At 47.5% G+C, this 19,766-nt stretch overlaps 2 protein-coding genes across 2 annotated transcripts in view; one reads left to right on the top strand and one right to left on the bottom strand.

Moving 5' to 3' along the window:
• Positions 1-19,766, top strand: part of FANCM (FA complementation group M) — a 59,608-nt gene that overhangs the window by 1,535 nt on the left and 38,307 nt on the right. The window contains exons 2-4 of the mRNA XM_081195438.1: positions 2,516-2,688; positions 3,909-3,986; positions 5,168-5,326. Of these exons, the coding sequence (XP_081051564.1) occupies positions 2,516-2,688; positions 3,909-3,986; positions 5,168-5,326 (410 nt within the window). The remainder of the gene's footprint in view (positions 1-2,515; positions 2,689-3,908; positions 3,987-5,167; positions 5,327-19,766) is intronic.
• On the bottom strand, positions 7,552-19,281 carry LOC308588159 (heme-binding protein 1-like). The gene is made up of 5 exons (XM_081196507.1): positions 19,002-19,281; positions 12,316-12,407; positions 11,313-11,454; positions 10,916-11,099; positions 7,552-9,311 (listed from the first exon to the last, which is right to left on the bottom strand). Exons 1-5 carry the CDS (start codon positions 19,264-19,266, stop codon positions 9,140-9,142), a joined length of 855 nt encoding a protein of 284 aa, XP_081052633.1. The 5' UTR covers positions 19,267-19,281; the 3' UTR covers positions 7,552-9,139.

Below are 19,766 nucleotides of genomic sequence, written 5' to 3' on the forward strand. Positions count from 1 at the left end.
TAAGCCATTAATAGCCGCTAAGTCGTTAATAGCCGCTAAGCCGCTAATAGCCGTGCTTTGCAAGACGGAAAAAACGCAAGACGAAGAGACTCGCGGAACGGATTAATTTCTTCTTGCGAGGCACCACTGTACCAGACTTTTAGAAGACATCTGAAGGCAGCCCTGTTTAGGGAAGCTTTTAATGTTTAATAGATTATTGTATTTTAGTGTTTTGTTGGAAGCCGCCCAGAGTGGCTGGGGAAACCCAGCCAGATGGGCAGGGTACAAATAATAAATTTTTATTAGTAAGAGGCCGGGGGGGGGGGGGTGGAGCCCAAGGATGGTCCTCCTCACAGGTCCCAGGAATTACTACTGTTATTATTATTATTATTACTACCACTATTATTATTATTATTATTATAATTTATTACAAAGAGGCGGGGGACCCAAGGATGGTCCTCCTCATGGGTCCCAGGAATTACAATTATTATTATTATTATTATTATTTTATTTTATTTTGTTATTATTACTGTTAATAATAATAATAAGTGGCTTTATTATCTTTAATACAGAGGCGGGTGGGGGAGCCCAAGGATGGTCCTCCTCACAGGTCCCGGGAATTACTATAGTTATTGTTGTTGTTGATATTACTGTTACTGTTATTATTAATTCAGTTAAACTCTGACCAATTTAATCATGCAATAACGTGGCAGTGGCCCAGAGGGCCACAATAAATATGATAATGTGTAGCCCTGGAAATCCCTGAGTTCGCTTCTAATAGAGAAGTTATGGCAACCTGTTGCTTTATGAAACCGATGATTTTGCAAGTTGCCTCCCCCCAAAATTGGGGCAGAAATATAGCTAATATGTGATTCACAAAGATACAGTGGTGCCTCGCAAGACAAAATTAATCCGTTCCCGAGTCTCTTCGTCTTGTGGTTTTTTCGTCTTGCAAAGCACGGCTATTAGCGGCTTAGCGGCTATTAACGGCTTAGCGGCTATTAACGGCTTAGCGGCTATTAACGGCTTAGCGGCTATTAACAGCTTAGCTGCTTTAAGAAAAAGGAAACAAACTCGCAAGAACTCGTCTTGTGAAGCAAGCCCATAGGGAAATTTGTCTTGCAGAACGACTCAAAAAACGGAAAACTCTTTCGTCTTGCGTGTTTTTTGTCTTGCGAGGTACCACTGTACAGCTGTAAGCTAAAACATAAGTTGCTACATGGTGCAACTGGCTGCACGCAACACAGGTTCCCAACATGCACACTAACACAATGTAACAGAACACGGTGGGAATCAGAACTTAATCAGCAGAAATTGTGCGTGTGTGTTAAACATGAAGTGAGGTAATGATGTGTTTGATTGGTGAAAAATGAAATACTTTGCCTGGACCACCGGGTGGGGTTGCAGTTTTGCAGAACGATCTGACTGTAACCTACTGTTTTGCAATAAACAACGTTGGACCCTTAACTCCTCACGCTTCTGAGTTTTATTGGAATAAACTCAGAAGATAAGCTATTTTCTAGCTTACAACAATAATAGTAATAATGAACAGTGGGGGTTAGAAGCCTAATAATAATAAAACATTTACAGTGGTACCTCGGGTTAAGTACTTAATTCATTCTGGAGGTCCGATCTTAACCTGAAACTGTTCTTAACCTGAAGCACCACTTTAGCTAATGGGGCCTTCTGCTGCCGCCGCGCCGCCGGAGCACGATTTCTGTTCTCATCCTGAAGCAAAGTTCTTAGCCTGAAGCACTATTTCTGGGTTAGCGGAGTCTGTAACCTGAAGTGTATGTAACCCGAGGTACCACTGTATTCCCCTGACGGGCTCAAGGCAGTTTATGGATAAAATTAAGAACAGCTAAAAACTTGGGGAGGGGAAAGCAATCTTTTTTCCCCAAAGGCAGTTAAACATTCCTGTGGCACCCGTCTGTCTCTGGAGACAGTGGAGGAATAAAAGCAAGCGGTTGGAGAGTTGCAGCACCTGTCATGGCTTTAGAGGTTGATGCGGGAGAGCCACGTTTGGGGCAGAGGAAGGCGTACAGTTGCGCTCCTGCAGGTGCACCAGGGCGTTTCTTCTCCGCGCTCCTCCCAGCGGTCATTCCTCCTCTGCTCACTGCTGTGGATGCAGGACCTGGTGGTTTTCAGGCACTGCAGAGGTAGACAAGGGAATCTCGGCTAAAAAAACAACCAAAGAATTATAGAGCTGGAAGGGATTTCCCTTGGCCAGATTTAGTTCTAGGGCAGTTCACAATAAGCATCTGGACCAATGTCTTCCTTTCACATGTGATATGTGCCATATTTTGCCTTTTACTCCAAGATGCTCCAACATGGAAAACTGGTCTCTGGCTAGAAATGTAAGGACTCCTTTGTTTGTTTTGGACCCTTTGTTTTAAGTGTAAGAATGGATCTGTTGGCAGCAAACAAAGTGTAAGAATGGATCTGTTGGCAGCAAGCGTGGCCTCTCTGTGAATCGCCAGTGAAACCATAGTGGGGTTTTAGGTGCCTTTCTAAATGCTTGCTTGTATTGTTTCAGGAGGTACTCAAGTGGCTGATCGGAAAGAAATCTGGCAAAATAAGAGGGTTTTCTTTCTTACGCCTCAGATAATGGCAAATGACCTTTCCCGTGGAGTGTGTCCTGCAGTGAAAATTAAATGTCTGGTTATTGATGAAGCCCACAGAGCTCTTGGAAATCATGCTTATTGTCAGGTAGGGTGACTGCAACTTGAAACATAAATTTTTAACTATGAATTTAGATCTGTGGTAAGGGGTTTGATTATGACTTTCTGAGGATTTATGTATGTCACATCCTTATTTTAAAAGTGATATTAAAAATGACATGAAGCAAGGGGTTCAAGAAAACATTTTAGTTGTTAATTTTGTTAACAACAATTGATGCCTTTGAATTATGGTGCTGGAGGAGACTCTTGAGAGTCCCATGGACTGCGAGAAGATCAAACGCATCCATTCTGAAGGAAATCAGCCCTGGGTGCTCACTGGAAGGACAGATCCTGAAGCTGAGGCTCCAAAACTTTGGCCACCTCATGAGAAGAGAAGACTCCCTGGAAAAGACCCTGATGTTGGGAAAGATTGAGGGCACAAGGAGAAGGGGATGACAGAGGGCGAGATGGTGGGACAGCGTTCTCCAAGCTACCAGCATGAGTCTGACCAAACTGCGGGAGGCAGTGGGAGACAGGGGTGCCTGGCGTGATCTGGTCCAGGGGGTCATGAAGAGTCGGACACGACTAAACGACTAAACAACAACAAATTTTTGTTAAAATTAACCAGGTCCCATTCTAGTTGGTTCCTGACTGAATAATGGCTGAATTTTTTTTGAGACTCCAAGTAATCCATTCTGAACAAGTGGAAGAGTAGTGGGGAAATGAAGTTTGTGTCCTGAAAGGTTGTTTTTAACTTGAAGTCTTTCATATTCTGTATTATGCAGAAAAAATCACTGTACTTTTGGGTTTTCTTATTGCAATATTTACAAGAAGTTTAGCAGCAGACGTATCAGATGGATGCCTGTCTTGTGCCTCTAGATGGCTCTGAGGTCCTGTGATTTAACTGGGAAGCAAAAGCCAGCTATCTCAATCCCCACTTCCCAGGTCACAGTAAACAAGCAGAGCATTGCAATCAACGTGGCTTTCTGTGCTGCTGGTCTCTTTCTCTTAGCATATAGAAGAAACCAGCCAGGAACCCCGGATTAGCGTTGCATCCAAGCCAGGAGATTTTGTTTGTTCTTCCCACCCCCCCACCCCCGTATGCCAGAAAAAGTAAGCCAATGAAAAATAAATAAAATGCTGCTCTAGATGAGCTTTTGGTGTGAACTAGGAGGGCTTTGGCATGTCATTTGGGAGCCTGTCTTGTTGAGATTTGTTTTTCAGATACAGTAGCATAACAGTGGCAATGAAAGCTATTTCTTTCTTCAGGTGGTGAAAGAATTATGCAAATATACGCAGCAGTTCCGTATTTTGGCTCTAAGTGCCACTCCTGGCAGTGACACAAAGGTAATTCAAGTCCTGTTAATCCAAGGACCTGGGGATGAAGGGGCTTGCTTTGGCATCCCATGCCCGTTTAAAATGTGGCTCTTTTTAGGAGGAGGGCGTTATTGGGTTGTTTTTATTTTGATTATATATTTTGTGGTTTTTATGTTGATCTTTTCTGTGAGCTGCCCTGAGACATCTGGGTATAGGGCGGTATATAAATTCAATAAATAAATCTCACTGAAGCCCCCAGTCAGCTGGTGTTCCACTTGCACCTTCAGTGGCACCTCTGAATGCCAGCTGCTGGGAATTGTGAGTTGGGAGAGTGCTTCTGTCCTGCTCAAGGCCTTTGGGACAACTGGTTGGCGGGTGTGAGAACAGGATGCTAGACTTGTGTCCTTGTGATAATACTATTAATCTAACCTAGGGATGTAAATGTTACATGATATTGTGCAGGCCTGTGCAACAGCTCAACAACTTTGGTCCTTCTTTCCAAAAAAAGCTCAACTCTGATCATTCCAATGGGTAGATCACTGCCAGTTTACTTATAGTAGGAGCAGATCTCAGTCTCTTGGAAGTTGGACACCCCTGATACAGTGTAATATACAGAAATTGAATTGAATTGAAATACTTTATTTTCACTTGTACAACTTGTATACAGTGAGGTTACTCCAGCACCCGCCCCCCACTCAGCTCTCTTAGTCTTCATTCCCTTTGTTTACTGATGCACACCCACCAAACCGGAAAGTCAGTTGCCCTGTTGTTATCTTTTCATTCAGCAGCCTAAAAGCCCACGGATAGAAGCTGTTCTTTACCCTGTTGGTGCGACTAATCAGGCTTCTATATCTTCTGCCCGAGGGCAGATCAAGGAGATCAAGAAAGTACTATAATAATGTATAGTATATACATTAAACTACAGTGCTACCTCTGGTTGCGAATGGGATCCGTTCCGGAGGTCTGTCTGGATCCCGAGGTTTTCGCAACCTGAGGATCACTGTTACACGCATGCGCGCGGCGGTAGACCGTTCTGCGCATGCGTGCAGGGGGTGCAAAACACTTCCGGGTTTGCCGCTTTTGCAACCTGAAGTTTACATTACCCAAGGGCAACGTAACCCGAGGCTCTACTGTATGCCCGATTTTTACTGTGCTAACATGATGCTAAGTAAAATACAGCCAGATGGTGACTTTTTACCATTTCCTTGCAGGCTGTGCAGCAAGTTATTTCCAACCTGCTGATTTCACACATAGAACTATGTACTGAAGATTCTCCCGATATCCAGCCTTACACTCACCAGCGGCAGGTTGAAAAATGTGTTGTTCCACTTGGGAAGGAGCTGGCTGAAGTTCGTAATGCTTACATCAAGGTGAGTTAGAAACTTCGTATTGAGTGGGTAAGAATGGCAGCAGACAGGACATCAGAACAGAAATGGTGGTGAAACATTTGTTGAAAGCAGCTTGTTTTTATTCTTCTAAAGAGGTGTCTTCATTTGTTCTGTGAAACAGAAGGTCAGCTTCGCTTTTGTAACTGGATTTGTTTTTGGATTTGTTTTCCAAGTGCTGCTTTAATCTTTCAAAAATGTCACTGGTACCTGATCGTGATGGTTGTTTTTAGTCTTTCACTAAATGACATCTGAGTGGACGATTCTAGTGTTGGCTTCCTTGTAAGAATGCAGTGAAGGAACCTCAGGAAACTGTCATCCTGTTTTCCTTAAGTGGGTCCTGTCCCTGGGAGAAAGTGGCCTTTGGAGCTCCAATCTGACCAGTGTCTATTACATAGCCGTGAACTGGGGTTGGGATCTTCTGCTGGCAGGGATTATGGGCATTGTCCTGGTTTTTCTTAGGTGGTGAAAGAATGCAAGGGGTATTGTTGCTTTTTGTGTCTCAGTCTCAGATGAGCCTGTCTTGAAATGAAGCCATCATTGCTGAAAAGCCACACAAAACATAAAAGTGCATTGAGCAAGTAATAGTGTGATGCAGAGGTATTTCAGGCCGCCTTTACTGTCTTCTACAGAGGTTTTGTTTGATTTCTGTGTGCGTTTTAGCGGAGTCTACCTTGAGGCTCTGTGTCTGTGTAGGGTTAAAGACAGGTGTGCTGTGACAGATGGGAGAACAGCTGCAGACGGAGCAGTTCCTTTCAGAGAACTTGTAGAGGCCAGTTGTTCAATGTTTTTTGTACTTGTGGGTGCTAAATGGAATTGGTATGTGTCAGGGGCTCAGGAACAGAGGCATAGGGGAGAGAGGAAATGGAGAGCGAAGGGGAAGGATCTGAGGGCAGCGTAGGGGAGTATGACAGTGACCCGAGAGATTCCATGAGCTTCTCCAGCAAATCAGAAGATTCCCAGAAGGAGGCGCCGATGGCCAGGGCAAGGGGGATCCCAGGGGGCACACACCAGAAACAGGGGGCCAGCGGGGACTCCCAAAGCAGCAGCTGGAGATCAGGACCAGCTTCCCCACCAGAGCGTAGTGGGGGGGAAGAGTCCCATGGGTCAGGGCCAGCGTCTCCTCCAGCAGGGAGAGAAGATGAGTCAGGGCTGACCACGCCTCTATCGGAGAGTGGGGGAATGGAAGGGAGGTCAGGTCCAGCTAGCCCCCCCGAAGGGGGAAGCAGTGACAGGAGCAGTGTAACGGTCAGGAGGAAGGTTGCAGGCTGGGCGCGCACGCCAAGTTCGAATGTACAGGCGCGTGGGACAGCAGAAAACCCGGATTGGGAACCAGGTCCTAAAGCCCGCCGGAGGCAAGGAGAAGAGTCAGGGGACTCAGCGTCAGAAGAGTCTAGGAAGGACAAGACCCCAGCTGACAGGCGGAGCCAGAGGAGGAAAGAGCAAAGGAAGAGGTGGAGCAAGGCTAGAGTCTTAAACTGGTGTCTGGGGGGAGGGGATTCAGACGGAGCTTCAGCAGTCTAGAGTTTCAGACGTAGAGCTGCGCGCTGCGGCTGTGAAAGTAAAACTGAACTTCAATAAAGTCTTTTGTATATAACAACGAACCAGCGTTGGTCCTTTGTGAGCTGGGACCTCGGGCAGCTCTGACAGTATGATACATCCCCAGGTTGGTAGTTTACAAGCACATAGTGGCAGCTGCTCTGTAAGCCTGGGGCATGTGGGCTATTGAAAATATTTTCTGAGGATCGCTCCATAACCCGAGCTCCTTAATAATAGAATTGTAGAGTCGGAAGGGACCCTGAGGGTCATCTAGTCCAACCCCCTGCAATGCAGGAAACTTTTGCAATGCTCCCACCTGACTGGGGAGGCGGGCCAGGTGACCCCAGACAACTATATTGCCAAGTTCTATGCCCATTTCCTATCTAATATGAAATTAAAGTCTCCGTTCCATGTTATCCAGGTTGTACAATGCGTTCCTCTTCCAATACAGGTAATTTTACTGATTATTTTTATAAAATTCTGTCTGTGGTGTTGAAATAGAGGAAGGTATCCAGAACAAGTGGGGAAACTGAGAGCAACAAAAGTTCACCTGGACGCTTTGCTAACTTTTTTTAGAAAAAGATGCCGGTGACTTAACTAATATATCAAAATTGCTTTTAGGTTGCAATCAAATAGTGTGTAAATTTATGAAATAAATAATAAACTCGGGATAACACAGAGCAATAAAGTTTTTATTCATGGCAACTTCCAACAGTAAACAATATATGACGTATATCTTTCACAGGTAAATTATCAATTAGGATTCCAGCTTTATTATTTCTAGACTTGAATTAGTTTTTTTTAAATACGACTTACAAAAGATTTCATTTTGTATCCTAGTTGGCTAAGTGGATAATTTCAAAATGAGTAAAAACATGGTATTTTCAGAATGTGAAATTTCCTTCTGATAATCCTTCAAATTAAATATCAAGTCAATCATTTTATTTGCTTGTGGGCTAGCAAAGTTTAAACTGTGCTGAAGGTGGCTTACAACATATAAAAAATACATAGCTAAAAACATAACAAAAGTAGTCATAAACAATAAACAAAACATCAAAAAGTACACAACCAAACTGAACAATTGCCACACAAACTGTATGAACCAAAATAAAGATACAAAAAATTAACAGCAACACCCCACCTCCAACAAAACCCTCTAGAGTCTGTTCAGCAGCCTCAGCTTTTGTAGCTGGAGTCAGTCCGGGCCTCGCCCTACCAGGGCAGGTGGAAAAAGGCCTGCAGGGCAGGGAACAAGTCTTCCAGGACTCACAGCCAAGATACCAACAATGTATACAGTCATACCTCATGTTACATTTGCTTCAGGTTGCGCGTTTTCAGTTAGCCTCCCGCTGCGACCTGGAAGTACCAGAAAGGGTTACTTCCGGGTTTCGCCGCTCGCGCATGTGCAGATGTGCAAAATGACGTTATGCGCAGAAGTGGCGAATCACGACCCGCACAGACACGGGTTGCGTTCTTTTCAGGTTGCGAACGGGCCTCCGGAACGGATCCCGTTCACAGCCAGACGTACCACTGTACAATAAAACACTATTTCTGTTGATAAAAGGAGGTAGCAATTTCTGTTCACCTATAGTAGATATTCAGAAGAAAATAGTCAATAGCATTGTATCTATAAAAATAAACTTGTGTAATAATGAGGAATAAGTACTGTTAGCATCTGCTAGGGTATTATTTGCTTACAGACAATGCAGTTCATTTTGGTGGAGCTACTTCTGTAGCCTCTCTCAAATGAATGGCGACGCTGTAGCATCAGATAAAATGTTCAGAAATTGTGCAGTTTTACCTACAACTTTAACTTCCATTGAGTTAGTGAAGCACTCTTGCATGTCAGAATAAATACTGGGAAGAATCACAGAAGTGTAGAGTTGGGAGGGACGCCAAGGGAACAGAACACTTTATTTCTCTTAATACAGAAAATATCTCCTGTGTCTTAATTTTGGTGAAAGTGCTTGAAATCTTAGTGACTATACATAACTGAAGCAACAACTAGGAAAAACCCTTCAAAACTGGCAACAGACACTCCAAGTTTACCTTCTTAATTGCTGAGGAAGGAAGCTGGTTTGTCTGTCAGGCTATCCTGGTGGAATGTGATATTCGTGTTTTCTTAGGAAATAGGCTTTATAAAGTTAATGGCTACATATCATTCTTGATCATTCCAGCTAGCTGACTAGAGTTCACTTGCGTGTTTCATGGGTGATCTGTCAACGGAGCTTGGCTGTCTTGTAGCTCAAAAATAGCCAGCTATGGTCTTTCAAGAAACCATATTTCGTTCTGTCGATTTGTAGCAGCTGGATTTGTGTATCCTGCAACTATGAAGGTATCTTGCAAACACAGCTCAGGACTCTCCAGAAGTTCGGCCAGCATATTAATTTCTCTTGCAATGGACGTTTCGTTGGTGACTCCTCTGAAGGCCCTGTGAACAAGCCATTTTAAAATAATATTTTATTCGTTTTAGACTTACAGCAATCCCTTGATTGTAGATTGAAAGTAGGACCATGACATCAACAAGATCCCTGAAGTCACAAACGCTAGAAACTTCCCATTTCTCTGTTTATATTATAGATGTGCGTGCACACACGCATATAAAAAGTGGGCTGGGGAGAGTGTTGAGATTGTTAGAGGCTGAATTCTGCATGCCATGTATCATTCTCAGTGCTTGTTGATTTTTGTGTTTGTTTCCACACAACTATTTGATACAGATATTCTACACTTATAGTCTGGTGTCCTTCCTCCCATGGGAACCCAGAATAGCAAACATTTCAGTAATGAAAATAGAATTTTAAATAAATTTAGGGTGAGTCGAAGGCAGCTCGCATAACCAATCTTCCCCTCCCCTCCTGCCCCCTCCCATAAAAAGCTCCTCCAAAGGGTCTGGGCAACCAGCTTTGACCAACTGGAGAGGCTTTTGAGTGGGGCTGGGGGGGGTAGCAAGGGGTTGCAGGGAAGAAGAGGGAGAAAGAATTAGTTGAGTGAGTGATTTCTAGACTGAGATTTTAGTTGGTGTGTGTGTTGGTAGTTATAGTTAAGCTGCTTTAGAAGCCCAATACCAGGATACAAATGTGCTTAAACAAACATAGCCTGCTTTTTCATCAACTTAAAGAAATATCCAGAAGGCACTGTGTAGCTGGAGCCAAGATACCTGACAAGGTCTTAACACTTGCTTGGTTTTGTCTCAGACTGCTCCTTGCTTAATTAAAATTAAATAGTTACCTATAATCGCACATTTGCCTGGTTTGTCACACTAAGCCAAACTAGGCTTACTGAGAGTGTGAGAGTTCCCAGAGGTGAGGTCAAAAGGGGCTTAGTTCCTTTCCAGGTGCGAGAAAAAACCATGGTTACAGCTCGTGGTTAGTGAGGAGAGTTTCACCATGTGACCAGTTCAGACAACATGCAAAGCCTTGGTTTGGCATGACATGCAAACCTTCATGATCATTTTATTTCTAACAGCAATAGCCTCCCACCCCAGCGACCCCTAAACAACACTCCAGCTCAAGATTCTGTTCAGCAGCCTCAGCTTTTGCTGCAGTTGGAGTCAGTCCGGGCCCTGCTCTCTCAGGCCAGGTGGAAAAAGACCAGCAAGGCAGGGAGCAGCTGTTGCAGGACTCACAGCCAAGGTTAAGTAGCACAAAGGAACCATATCACTTTGTATATTTCAAGCTGCAGTTAGGTTTGTAGGACAGTGTGAGCATGAAGGCTTTGCTCAGTCTAATTCCAGCTTGTGTTTGTAGTCTTAAACTGTAAGTACTGTAACTACATGCAAACCAGCTCAGTACATTCTTTGCCTAATAAACCATGAATTTATTCAGCCAAGATCGTTAAATCTGAACTGGACTTCATAACTGTAATGACAGAACTCTAAGCAAAAGTAAACATGAAATGCTGAGTATTTGGATGAAAGGATTTTGGTTTTGAATTGTTCAGTGTTTGGAATGAATCCATGGAAAAGAACGTGTCATGATGATGAGATTTTCAGCTAATCAACCCTGGCACTTTTGATAGGCAACTTTTGATTCTTACCTGGCATAAATAATGGTTGGAGGCCACTCTTCAATGACAACATCCGGATCATTGGGTGCAGGTGGCTGTTCTTGCAGCCCACTGGGGAGGTAATATGCTACAGTCACAAATCTTGTGATGCCTGGAGTGCTCTCACTGGTGCGAACTATGGTTGCAATGGGAACAGTCATCCCCAAGTATAGGCCTGAGGAAAGCATATCGTCATTAGTAATTTCCTGACATTACCTGTCAGCTAGTTGTGAAGTTAAATCACATATGCGGAATCAAATTTTGCAGCCTTGGGAAATTTTGCATTTGGGAATTCTCCTTGCAGGATCAAATGGCGCATTTATAAGTAATGTGGTGCAGTCAGAACAAAAGATAGTGTAGTATGTGTGTCTGACAGTTGATTATTTACCTGATGAATTCTGCTGACAAATGTATCTCATAATCTTCATGAATCCTAGGCATATGCTCTGTTCATACTGCTTTTCTTGCACTTTGACGCAAGCCCATTTCGCCTTTTCATAGTGGCGTTTTTCATAGAGAAGATTCCCAAGCTGTAAATTTTCAAAATTGCTGTTATTATTATAATTTATTACCCACATACCACCACCCTAAGGTGAGTTAAAGTGTTAAAGGAAGACTAAGGCACACAGGTGGTGGGCCTTCAGGAAAGCTTTTACTTCTACCAGTATTTAACATCCACCACTGTTGTAGACTGTGAGTTTGGCTCTGAAAGGGGTAAATGCGTTCAGAAATAATCAATATTTGTGATAGCTGGTTAGGGTAATTCATAACACAGAATTTGTTCATATATACACAGTCTACCTGCCCTCTTGGTCTTTCAGAATGCAGCTAGGCTGAGAAGAACTCATCCAACCCAGGGGTTACCAGACTACAGCTAAGGCTAGGGTACCTTTCTCCATGAGGAAGCGGCAATGGGGAATATTAGCTATAGCTGACCATTACTTCATGCCTTTGAGACCACTTGTGCATCCATTGACAATGATGACTTGTGAGCACCCCTAAACTGAGCATGCAGTCCCTCTGGGAGGGTGCAACCCCCTTCCAGAACCCCATCTCACCAATAGCACCTCTGTCATGCTGGGATTTAGCTTAAATTTTAAACATATGAATTATTTAAAGTTGCATTTCTATATTTAATCACCTAAAGTAAGAAAAAGTGCATTTTTCTCTCTGCAGTAGAGTTAGAACATGTTAGGTAGGGAACATTTTTTTTTAAAAGCACAATTAAAATTGGGAAGGAACAAAGAGAGCTTTTAAAAACTAGTTTTCAGACCACTTTCCATTCACTAAATTTGACTGCTTGTTAGATATACAAAAGTAGAAGCCATGCCTGTTTCTCTTCCCACTCTTGCTATAATGCATGAAGGTGTATTTTAATGAAGAGATGATACCTGTTCTTTACGGGCTATCACAACAAATGGAACACTTTCTCTCTCCTGAGGATGGTTATTTCTGGTCAGCTGTTGGATTGGCTCTGCCATATCTGTAAGAACGTGATTAAATTGTTGTTTATAGAAGTAAATATGCCTGATTCACATATGAAAATTCTTACGTGGGTGAGAACACAGGTAGTAAGAATAGAACAGTTTGGAAAAGGCTTATTTCCAAGATACACTGATATTTATTGGACTTAAGAACAACCAGCTAATTTTGTTTTGATGCCAAAGTAAAATTAATTGCAATATTTGCATAACTTTTTTTGACTGGTCTATGTGACTTTTAGTTCAATGTAATGCATTAGCACAGCAAATATGTACAAGACATAGACATTACAGACTGGTGTGGATGACATCTCTGCACAGGACCTTAGTTGTAAGATTGCTCCATTAACTAACCTTTAATTACTATAACCAACTGTGTTGCTAACCAAGCCAACTTCAAACCACTTTTCTATCTCCATTGGGGAGAAGCAGTGGTTGGTGCCATGTTTGGTTCATATGGCTCTGATTTTTGCTGTGCCATCGAATGCTTAAGAGTGGGCTATGTTACAACCATAACTGAAGCAGTTTGTTGTCACCTTGTGACCTTTCATTGGTGTTTTAATAATTGGGCATGGCTTGGAGGGAGACTACTCACACACACACACACACACACACACACACACACACACACACACACACACCCCATCAGAGGGCTACTGATTGTCCATTAAAGCTTTCATTGTAGGACGGCACTTAAGTCATAGGTGTGTTGAGTTATGATAGAATATATTCATCTCTTGAGGCCAAGTGGCTGGACAGTCTTTGCCTTGTGGAAGGTAGCAAACACCTCCCACCCCAAAGTAACTTTGATGCTTCTGTCCACTTGCAGTGTGGTAAGCAGGATTTTGCCATTATGTGCTAGAGCTTTGGTCTGTTATTTCCCCGTATATAATAGCTCTAGTTTCTCTTCACCGCTACTTTCTGTGATCTTAAGTTCTGATGGGCAGAGTATCCTGCTCCATTGCCATAATTTGATGCGCTTCCGCCACCCCAGACTCCTCTCAAAACTACTAATGCACCATACTGGGTTTCCTTGCAGAGCATTTTTGAAACCTTGGGCCAGCTTCAGCCCTCACTGTAGTTCTGTGATGTCAAACCAATAATAGCTGCCCAGGAAGACTCCCTGAGTGAGTGCTTGTGGGCCTTGCTTTTGCCACTTACCATCTGGCCTGGGGCGGGGCCTGAAGCCTCACAAGGACTGCGTGCTGCTTGCTGCCTGCTGCCCAGGAAGACTCCCTGAGTGAGTGCTTGTGGGCCCTGCTTTTGCCACTTACCATCTGGCCTGGGGCGGGGCCTGGGGCCTCATAAGGACTGCGTGCTGCTTGCTGCCTGCTGCCCAGGAAGACTCCCTGAGTGAGTGCTTGTGGGCCTTGCTTTTGCCACTTACCATCTGGCCTGGGGCGGGGCCTGAAGCCTCACAAGGACTGCGTGCTGCTTGCTGCCTGCTGCCCAGGAAGACTCCCTGAGTGAGTGCTTGTGGGCCCTGCTTTTGCCACTTACCATCTGGCCTGGGGCGGGGCCTGAAGCCTCACAAGGACTGCGTGCTGCTTGCTGCCTGCTGCCCAGGAAGACTCCCTGAGTGAGTGCTTGTGGGCCCTGCTTTTGCCACTTACCATCTGGCCTGGGGCGGGGCCTGGGGCCTCACAAGGACTGCGTGCTGCTTGCTGCCTGCTGCCCAGGAAGAGTCCCCTGAGTGAGTGCCTGAGGGCCCTGCTCCTCCCTGCCACTTACCACCTGGCCCGGGGCGGGGCCTGACAGGCCTCACTAGGACAGTTGTTACTGCCGGAGAGGCACAGAGTGTTTTTAAAATGTTTTTTAAAAAAAAAAATTTTTTTCTTTGGATTTTTTGTATGTGGGGGGTGGGGGTGGGATGGATGTTTGGTTGGGCTTGGGGAATTATTATTTTTTTATTTTGATGTTTTTGTAATTTTTACATTTTTTTGTTTGTATTGTTTTATTGGTTTTGTTTGTTTGTTTAAGGTGTTATTTTGTTTTTAGGGGGAGGGTTCAGGGCTGCCGGGGAGTGGGCCCCAGCCCACAAAATGGCTGGGGCATGTTCCACAGGGGGGGATGCACTGGGACAACCGATCTCAGTGATCACGGGTAGGAGGAGGAGTTACGCTAAGACCAGACCATGTCATTACAGAGGAGGCAGGTTTAGTCGTTGTCTGAGGACTATCCCTGCCTCCGGGTCTGGTCCTGTCCGGATGGATACTAGAATCAGCAAGGGATACCCACGTGACCTGAAGGTGCTGCTGTGCAATGCCAGGTCAATGATTCGTAAGACCACTGCCATCCATGACTTGATCATGGATGGAGGATTTGACCTGGCATGTGTAACAGAGACTTGGTTGGATGAAGCAGATGGGCCTGTCCTTGCCGCTGCTTGTCCACCAGGTTTCTCTTACGCACAGCAACCCAGGTCACGTGGGCGGGGAGGGGGGGTTGCAGTGATTTTTAGGAAGTCATTAGTTTGCACCAGGCGTCCTATTGGGAAGACCCAGTTTTCTGAGTGCATGTTCTGGAAGTTGGGCAATAGGGGCAGTACAGGATTCCTTTTGGTGTACCGACCTCCCCGCTGCACCAAGGATTCCCTGCCCGAGCTGCTTCAGGTCGTGGCGGATGTTCTCCTGGAGACACCTAGCCTGGTCGTCCTAGGGGATTTTAACATCCATGCCGACACGACCTTACAAGGGGCCGCTCGGGACTTCGTGGAAAGCATGGCCTCCATGGGGCTGTCCCTGAATAAGTCTGGCCCAACCCATAGCCGTGGACATGCCTTGGACCTGGTGTTTACCTCTATGGATGTTGGTGATCTGACACTAAGTAAAAGCGAAATGAAAGAAGTGCCATGGTCAGATCACTTCCTGGTGCAACTGGACTTCTCTGCGACCCATCCCCTCTGCAGGGAGGTGGGACCAATTCGGATGGTCCGCCCCCGCCACTTAATGGATCCAAATGGTTTCCAGAGAGTGGTAGGGGATGCTTTATCCCATGTTGATGGCCTTTCAGCCGATTCCCTGGCGGCCCGCTGGAATGTGGAGTTAACCAGGGCTATTGACTGTTTGGCTCCGAAGCGCCCTCTCCGATTGCATGGAGCCCGGACAGCCCCGTGGTTTTCCACGGATCTGAGGGCAATGAAACAATCGTTGAGACGGCTAGAGCGCCGGTGGCGGATAACTCATTCCGAATCTGACCGGACACAGGTTAGAGCTCAACGTCGAGCCTACCAAGTGGCGATAGCGACGGCGAAGAAGAATTTCTTCACCGCCTCTATTGCATCTGCAGAAAACAGCAGCAGGAGACTTTTTCAGGTGGTTCACAATTTAGCGGAACCACCTGCAACATCGGGGCCCAGTACGGGCCACATGTTCTCCTGCAATGATTTTGCAAAGTTTTTTGCAGATAAAATCGCCCGGATTCGGGAAGAAGTAGACTCCACCGTGGGAGCAGGGCCGGGGCGGGAGAGTGCTAGAGTTCTGTCTAGTCAAGTTGAGTGGGATCAATTTCAATCTGTTACCTCCGAGGATGTGGACAGGCTGCTTGGACGAGTGAAACCAACCACCTGTCTCCTGGATCCTTGCCCATCCTGGCTTATAAAAGCTAGCCGGGAAGGACTGGGCGATGGGCTTCGTGGGGTGGTGAATGCTTCCCTCCGTGAGGGAGCCTTCCCAGACCCGCTGAAAGAGGCGGTTATTAAACCGCTTCTTAAAAAACCATCTTTAGATGCGGCCACGATGGCCAACTATCGCCCAGTCTCAAATCTTCCATTCCTGGGCAAGGTGATTGAGCGAGTGGTTGCTGAACAACTCCAGGCACGCCTGGAAGAAGCGGACCATTTGGATCCCTTCCAGTCGGGATTCAGGCCTCATCATGGGACTGAAACTGCCTTGGTCGCACTGGTTGATGATCTCCGGCGGGCTAGGGACAAAGGTGAGAGCTGTTTCCTAGTTCTGCTGGATCTCTCAGCGGCGTTTGATACCATCGACCATAGCATCCTTCTGGACCGTCTTGAGGGGCTGGGAGCTGGGGGCACTGTTATACAGTGGTTCCGCTCCTTCCTCCTGGGCCGTGTTCAGAAAGTGGTGGTGGGGGATGAGTGTTCAGACCCTTGGGCCCTCACTTGTGGGGTGCCTCAGGGTTCTGTCCTCTCCCCCATGCTTTTTAACATCTATATGAAGCCGCTGGGAGAGATCATCAGGAGGTTTGGGCTGGGTGTTCATCAGTATGCGGATGACACCCAGCTCTACCTCTCTTTTAAATCAGAACCAGTGAAGGCGGTGAAGGTCCTGTGTGAGTGCCTGGAGGCGGTTGGAGGATGGATGGCGGCTAACAGATTGAGGTTGAATCCTGACAAGACAGAAGTACTGTTTTTGGGGGACAGGAGGCGGGCAGGTGTGGAGGATTCCCTGGTCCTGAATGGGGTAACTGTGCCCCTGAAGGACCAGGTGCGCAGCCTGGGAGTCATTTTGGACTCACAGCTGTCCATGGAGGCACAGGTCAAATCTGTGTCCAGGGCAGCTGTTTACCAGCTCCATCTGGTACGTAGGCTGAGACCCTATCTGCCTGCGGACTGTCTCGCCAGAGTGGTGCATGCTCTGGTTATCTCCCGCTTGGACTACTGCAATGCGCTCTACGTGGGGCTACCTTTGAAGGTGACGCGGAAACTACAACTAATCCAGAATGCGGCAGCTAGACTGGTGACTGGGAGCGGCCGCCGAGACCATATAACACCGGTCTTGAAAGACCTGCATTGGCTCCCAGTACGTTTCCGAGCACAATTCAAAGTGTTGGTGCTGACCTTTAAAGCCCTAAACGGCCTCGGTCCAGTATACCTGAAGGAGCGTCTCCACCCCCATCAGTCTGCCCGGACGCTGAGGTCCAGCGCCGAGGGCCTTCTGGCGGTTCCCTCACTGCGAGAAGCAAAGCTACAGGGAACCAGGCAGAGGGCCTTCTCGGTAGTGGCGCCCGCCCTGTGGAACGCCCTTCCAGCAGATGTCAAAGCGATAAACAACTATCTGACATTCAGGAGACATCTTAAGGCAGCCCTGTTCAGGGAAGTTTTTAACGTGTGACATTTTACTGTATTTTTGGTTTTTATGGAAGCCGCCCAGAGTGGCTGGGGAGGCCCAGCCAGATGGGCGGGGTATAAATAATAAATTATTATTATTATTATTATAAGTGTCAGCCGGGGTGTGTGTACTTAGATGGTTTTCAAAAAGGATTAAACAATTAGTGGGAGATGTATCTGTCAGTGGATATTAATTGTAATAGCCAAGGATGGAGCATCCAATTTCAGGAGCACCAAAGATCACATTTGTAGGTGCTGGGGGCAATGATCATCTCTGGGGAGGGGCTTAGAGCATCTGTTTTGTGCGCAGAAAGTTCAATCCCAGGCGGCTTCTCCAACTGAAAGGATCAGGGGGAAGGTGATGAGGAAGACCTTTCTTTCCCCTAAGACCATGGAGAGCTGCTGCCAGCCACAGTAGATCATATTAGCTTGGGCAAATAGGTGTTCCTCCTACAGAGCTGGGCAGGGCATCACCCGTTGTAGGCAGATTACTGGGCTAAACTGGGTGGTTCTCTTACTCAGCAAGGCAATTCCTACTGCAGACTTGCAGGGTAACATTGGCCAGTGCACAGTCCTACACAAAACCACTTTGGCACACCATCTCTCCTCACCCTTCCATCCAATGAACTCTCTGGAAACTCCGTGGTGGGAGGAACTAACTTCATGGCTTGGAAACATGCTGAGTGACAAACATGAATGAGCAGGTGGCAAAAGGTGCCCATCCTGTTGTAATCGCAAGAAGAGCCTGCTGAATTGGGCGGATGGCCCATCTATCCAGCATTTCACAGAGGCCAAACAGAGGCCTGTGGGGAACCCACAAGCGGGATTTGAGCCCCACATGAGCCCCACTCTCCCCTCCTGTGGCCTCCGCCAGCTGACATTCAGAACTGCTGCTACTAGCCAGCGTAGCCCTCTCCTCTCCCATGAATTTGACTAATCCCCATTTCATTCCATCCAAGTTGGTGGCCCTCCCTGTGTCCTATGAGAGGGAGTTCCACGCTGCAACTCTGTGTGCTCGTTTATCGGAACCGAATCTTCCTACATTCAGCTTCATTGGATGCCCACGAATTATATTGTACGGAGAGAGGGAGAAAAACTTTCCTCTCTGTCCACGCTCTCCTTGCCTAGTTTTGTAGGCTTCTCTCACTTGCCTTTTCTCCAAACTAACCCCCCCCCCCCAAATGCTGCCGCTTTTCCTCAGGGCACCGGCTCCATCCCCTTGCTTAGATTCCCCCCACCAAAGCTGAAAGCAGCCTGAAGTTCCCCCTGATCGTAAATGGGAAACAGCTGGCGAAGACGGCGGCGTGCCAGGGAAGGGATCCCTTCCTAACGCTCCTGCGCCCCGGAGCCCGTTCCCTCGGATGGCGAGCGCCGTTGGAGACGCGGAGCAGGCGCTTGCCGGCGAGCAGCTCCCCCCGCTTCCCAAGCTAATCCTTTTAAGACCGAAAGCCCCTGAAAGCTCTGGCGAGAGGCTGAGCCGGAGCGCCTTTTGCGCCCCGGCGAGAGCGCGCTGCCCCTTGCTTACCCCTGGGCACGTCCACGCGGTGCCCGCGGCCCACGCTCTGCCAGTAGCTCAGCAGGCGCTCCTGCTCCTGCTCGTCGCCGGCGTTGTCCTCCAGGCTGCTGCCGTACGCCGAGTCCGGGCAGCCGGCCGCCCCCGCCCCCGCCGCCTCCTCCGCCTCGTCCCCGCCGGCCGCCCCGGCGCGCTCCAGCTCCTCCAGCGAGATGGCGCCCGGGGGGGCCGGGTCGCCGCCGCCGCTCAGGCGGCAAGTGCGCGCTTCGCTCTCCATGGCCGGCTGGATGGCGCGGAGGCGGCGCTTGCTTTCTTAAGCTGCCCTGCCCAGCGGAGGGGAGGGGGCCTGTCCGCCCGGGCAGCCGCGGCGACGCCCTCCAGGCACACGTCGGACTCGGGAGGAGCCTGCGGCCCCCAGCCCCGCTCCCCAGGGAATCAGGTGGTCGGCACTCCCTTCCCCGGGACCAAGGGGCTCCCAGCAAGCCCCCCACCCCCAGGAAGGAAAGGGTGGTCTCCTGCCGCCGCCGCCGCCACCACCAGCCTACCTCGCAAGGTCCTTGGGGCGATGGAATGGAGAAGGGGAAGAAGTGCGTGCAGCGCCTCGGAGGAAAATGCCATGAATGAAGCACCCCCTTCCCGTGTGCATTGCAGTCGGCTGCTTCTGGGCAGATCGGGGCTTGGACTGCGAGCCCTTGTTCGTGGATGTCCCGTGAAAGGGAGAGAGGCAGCAGGGTCAGCCGCCCAGGGCTCGCCCGGCCCCTGGGCTTCGGGCAGCAG

This window comes from Podarcis bocagei (genome assembly GCF_964188305.1).
Source record: "Podarcis bocagei genome assembly, chromosome: 1".
In the NCBI taxonomy this organism is placed as follows: Eukaryota; Metazoa; Chordata; class Lepidosauria; order Squamata; family Lacertidae; genus Podarcis; species Podarcis bocagei.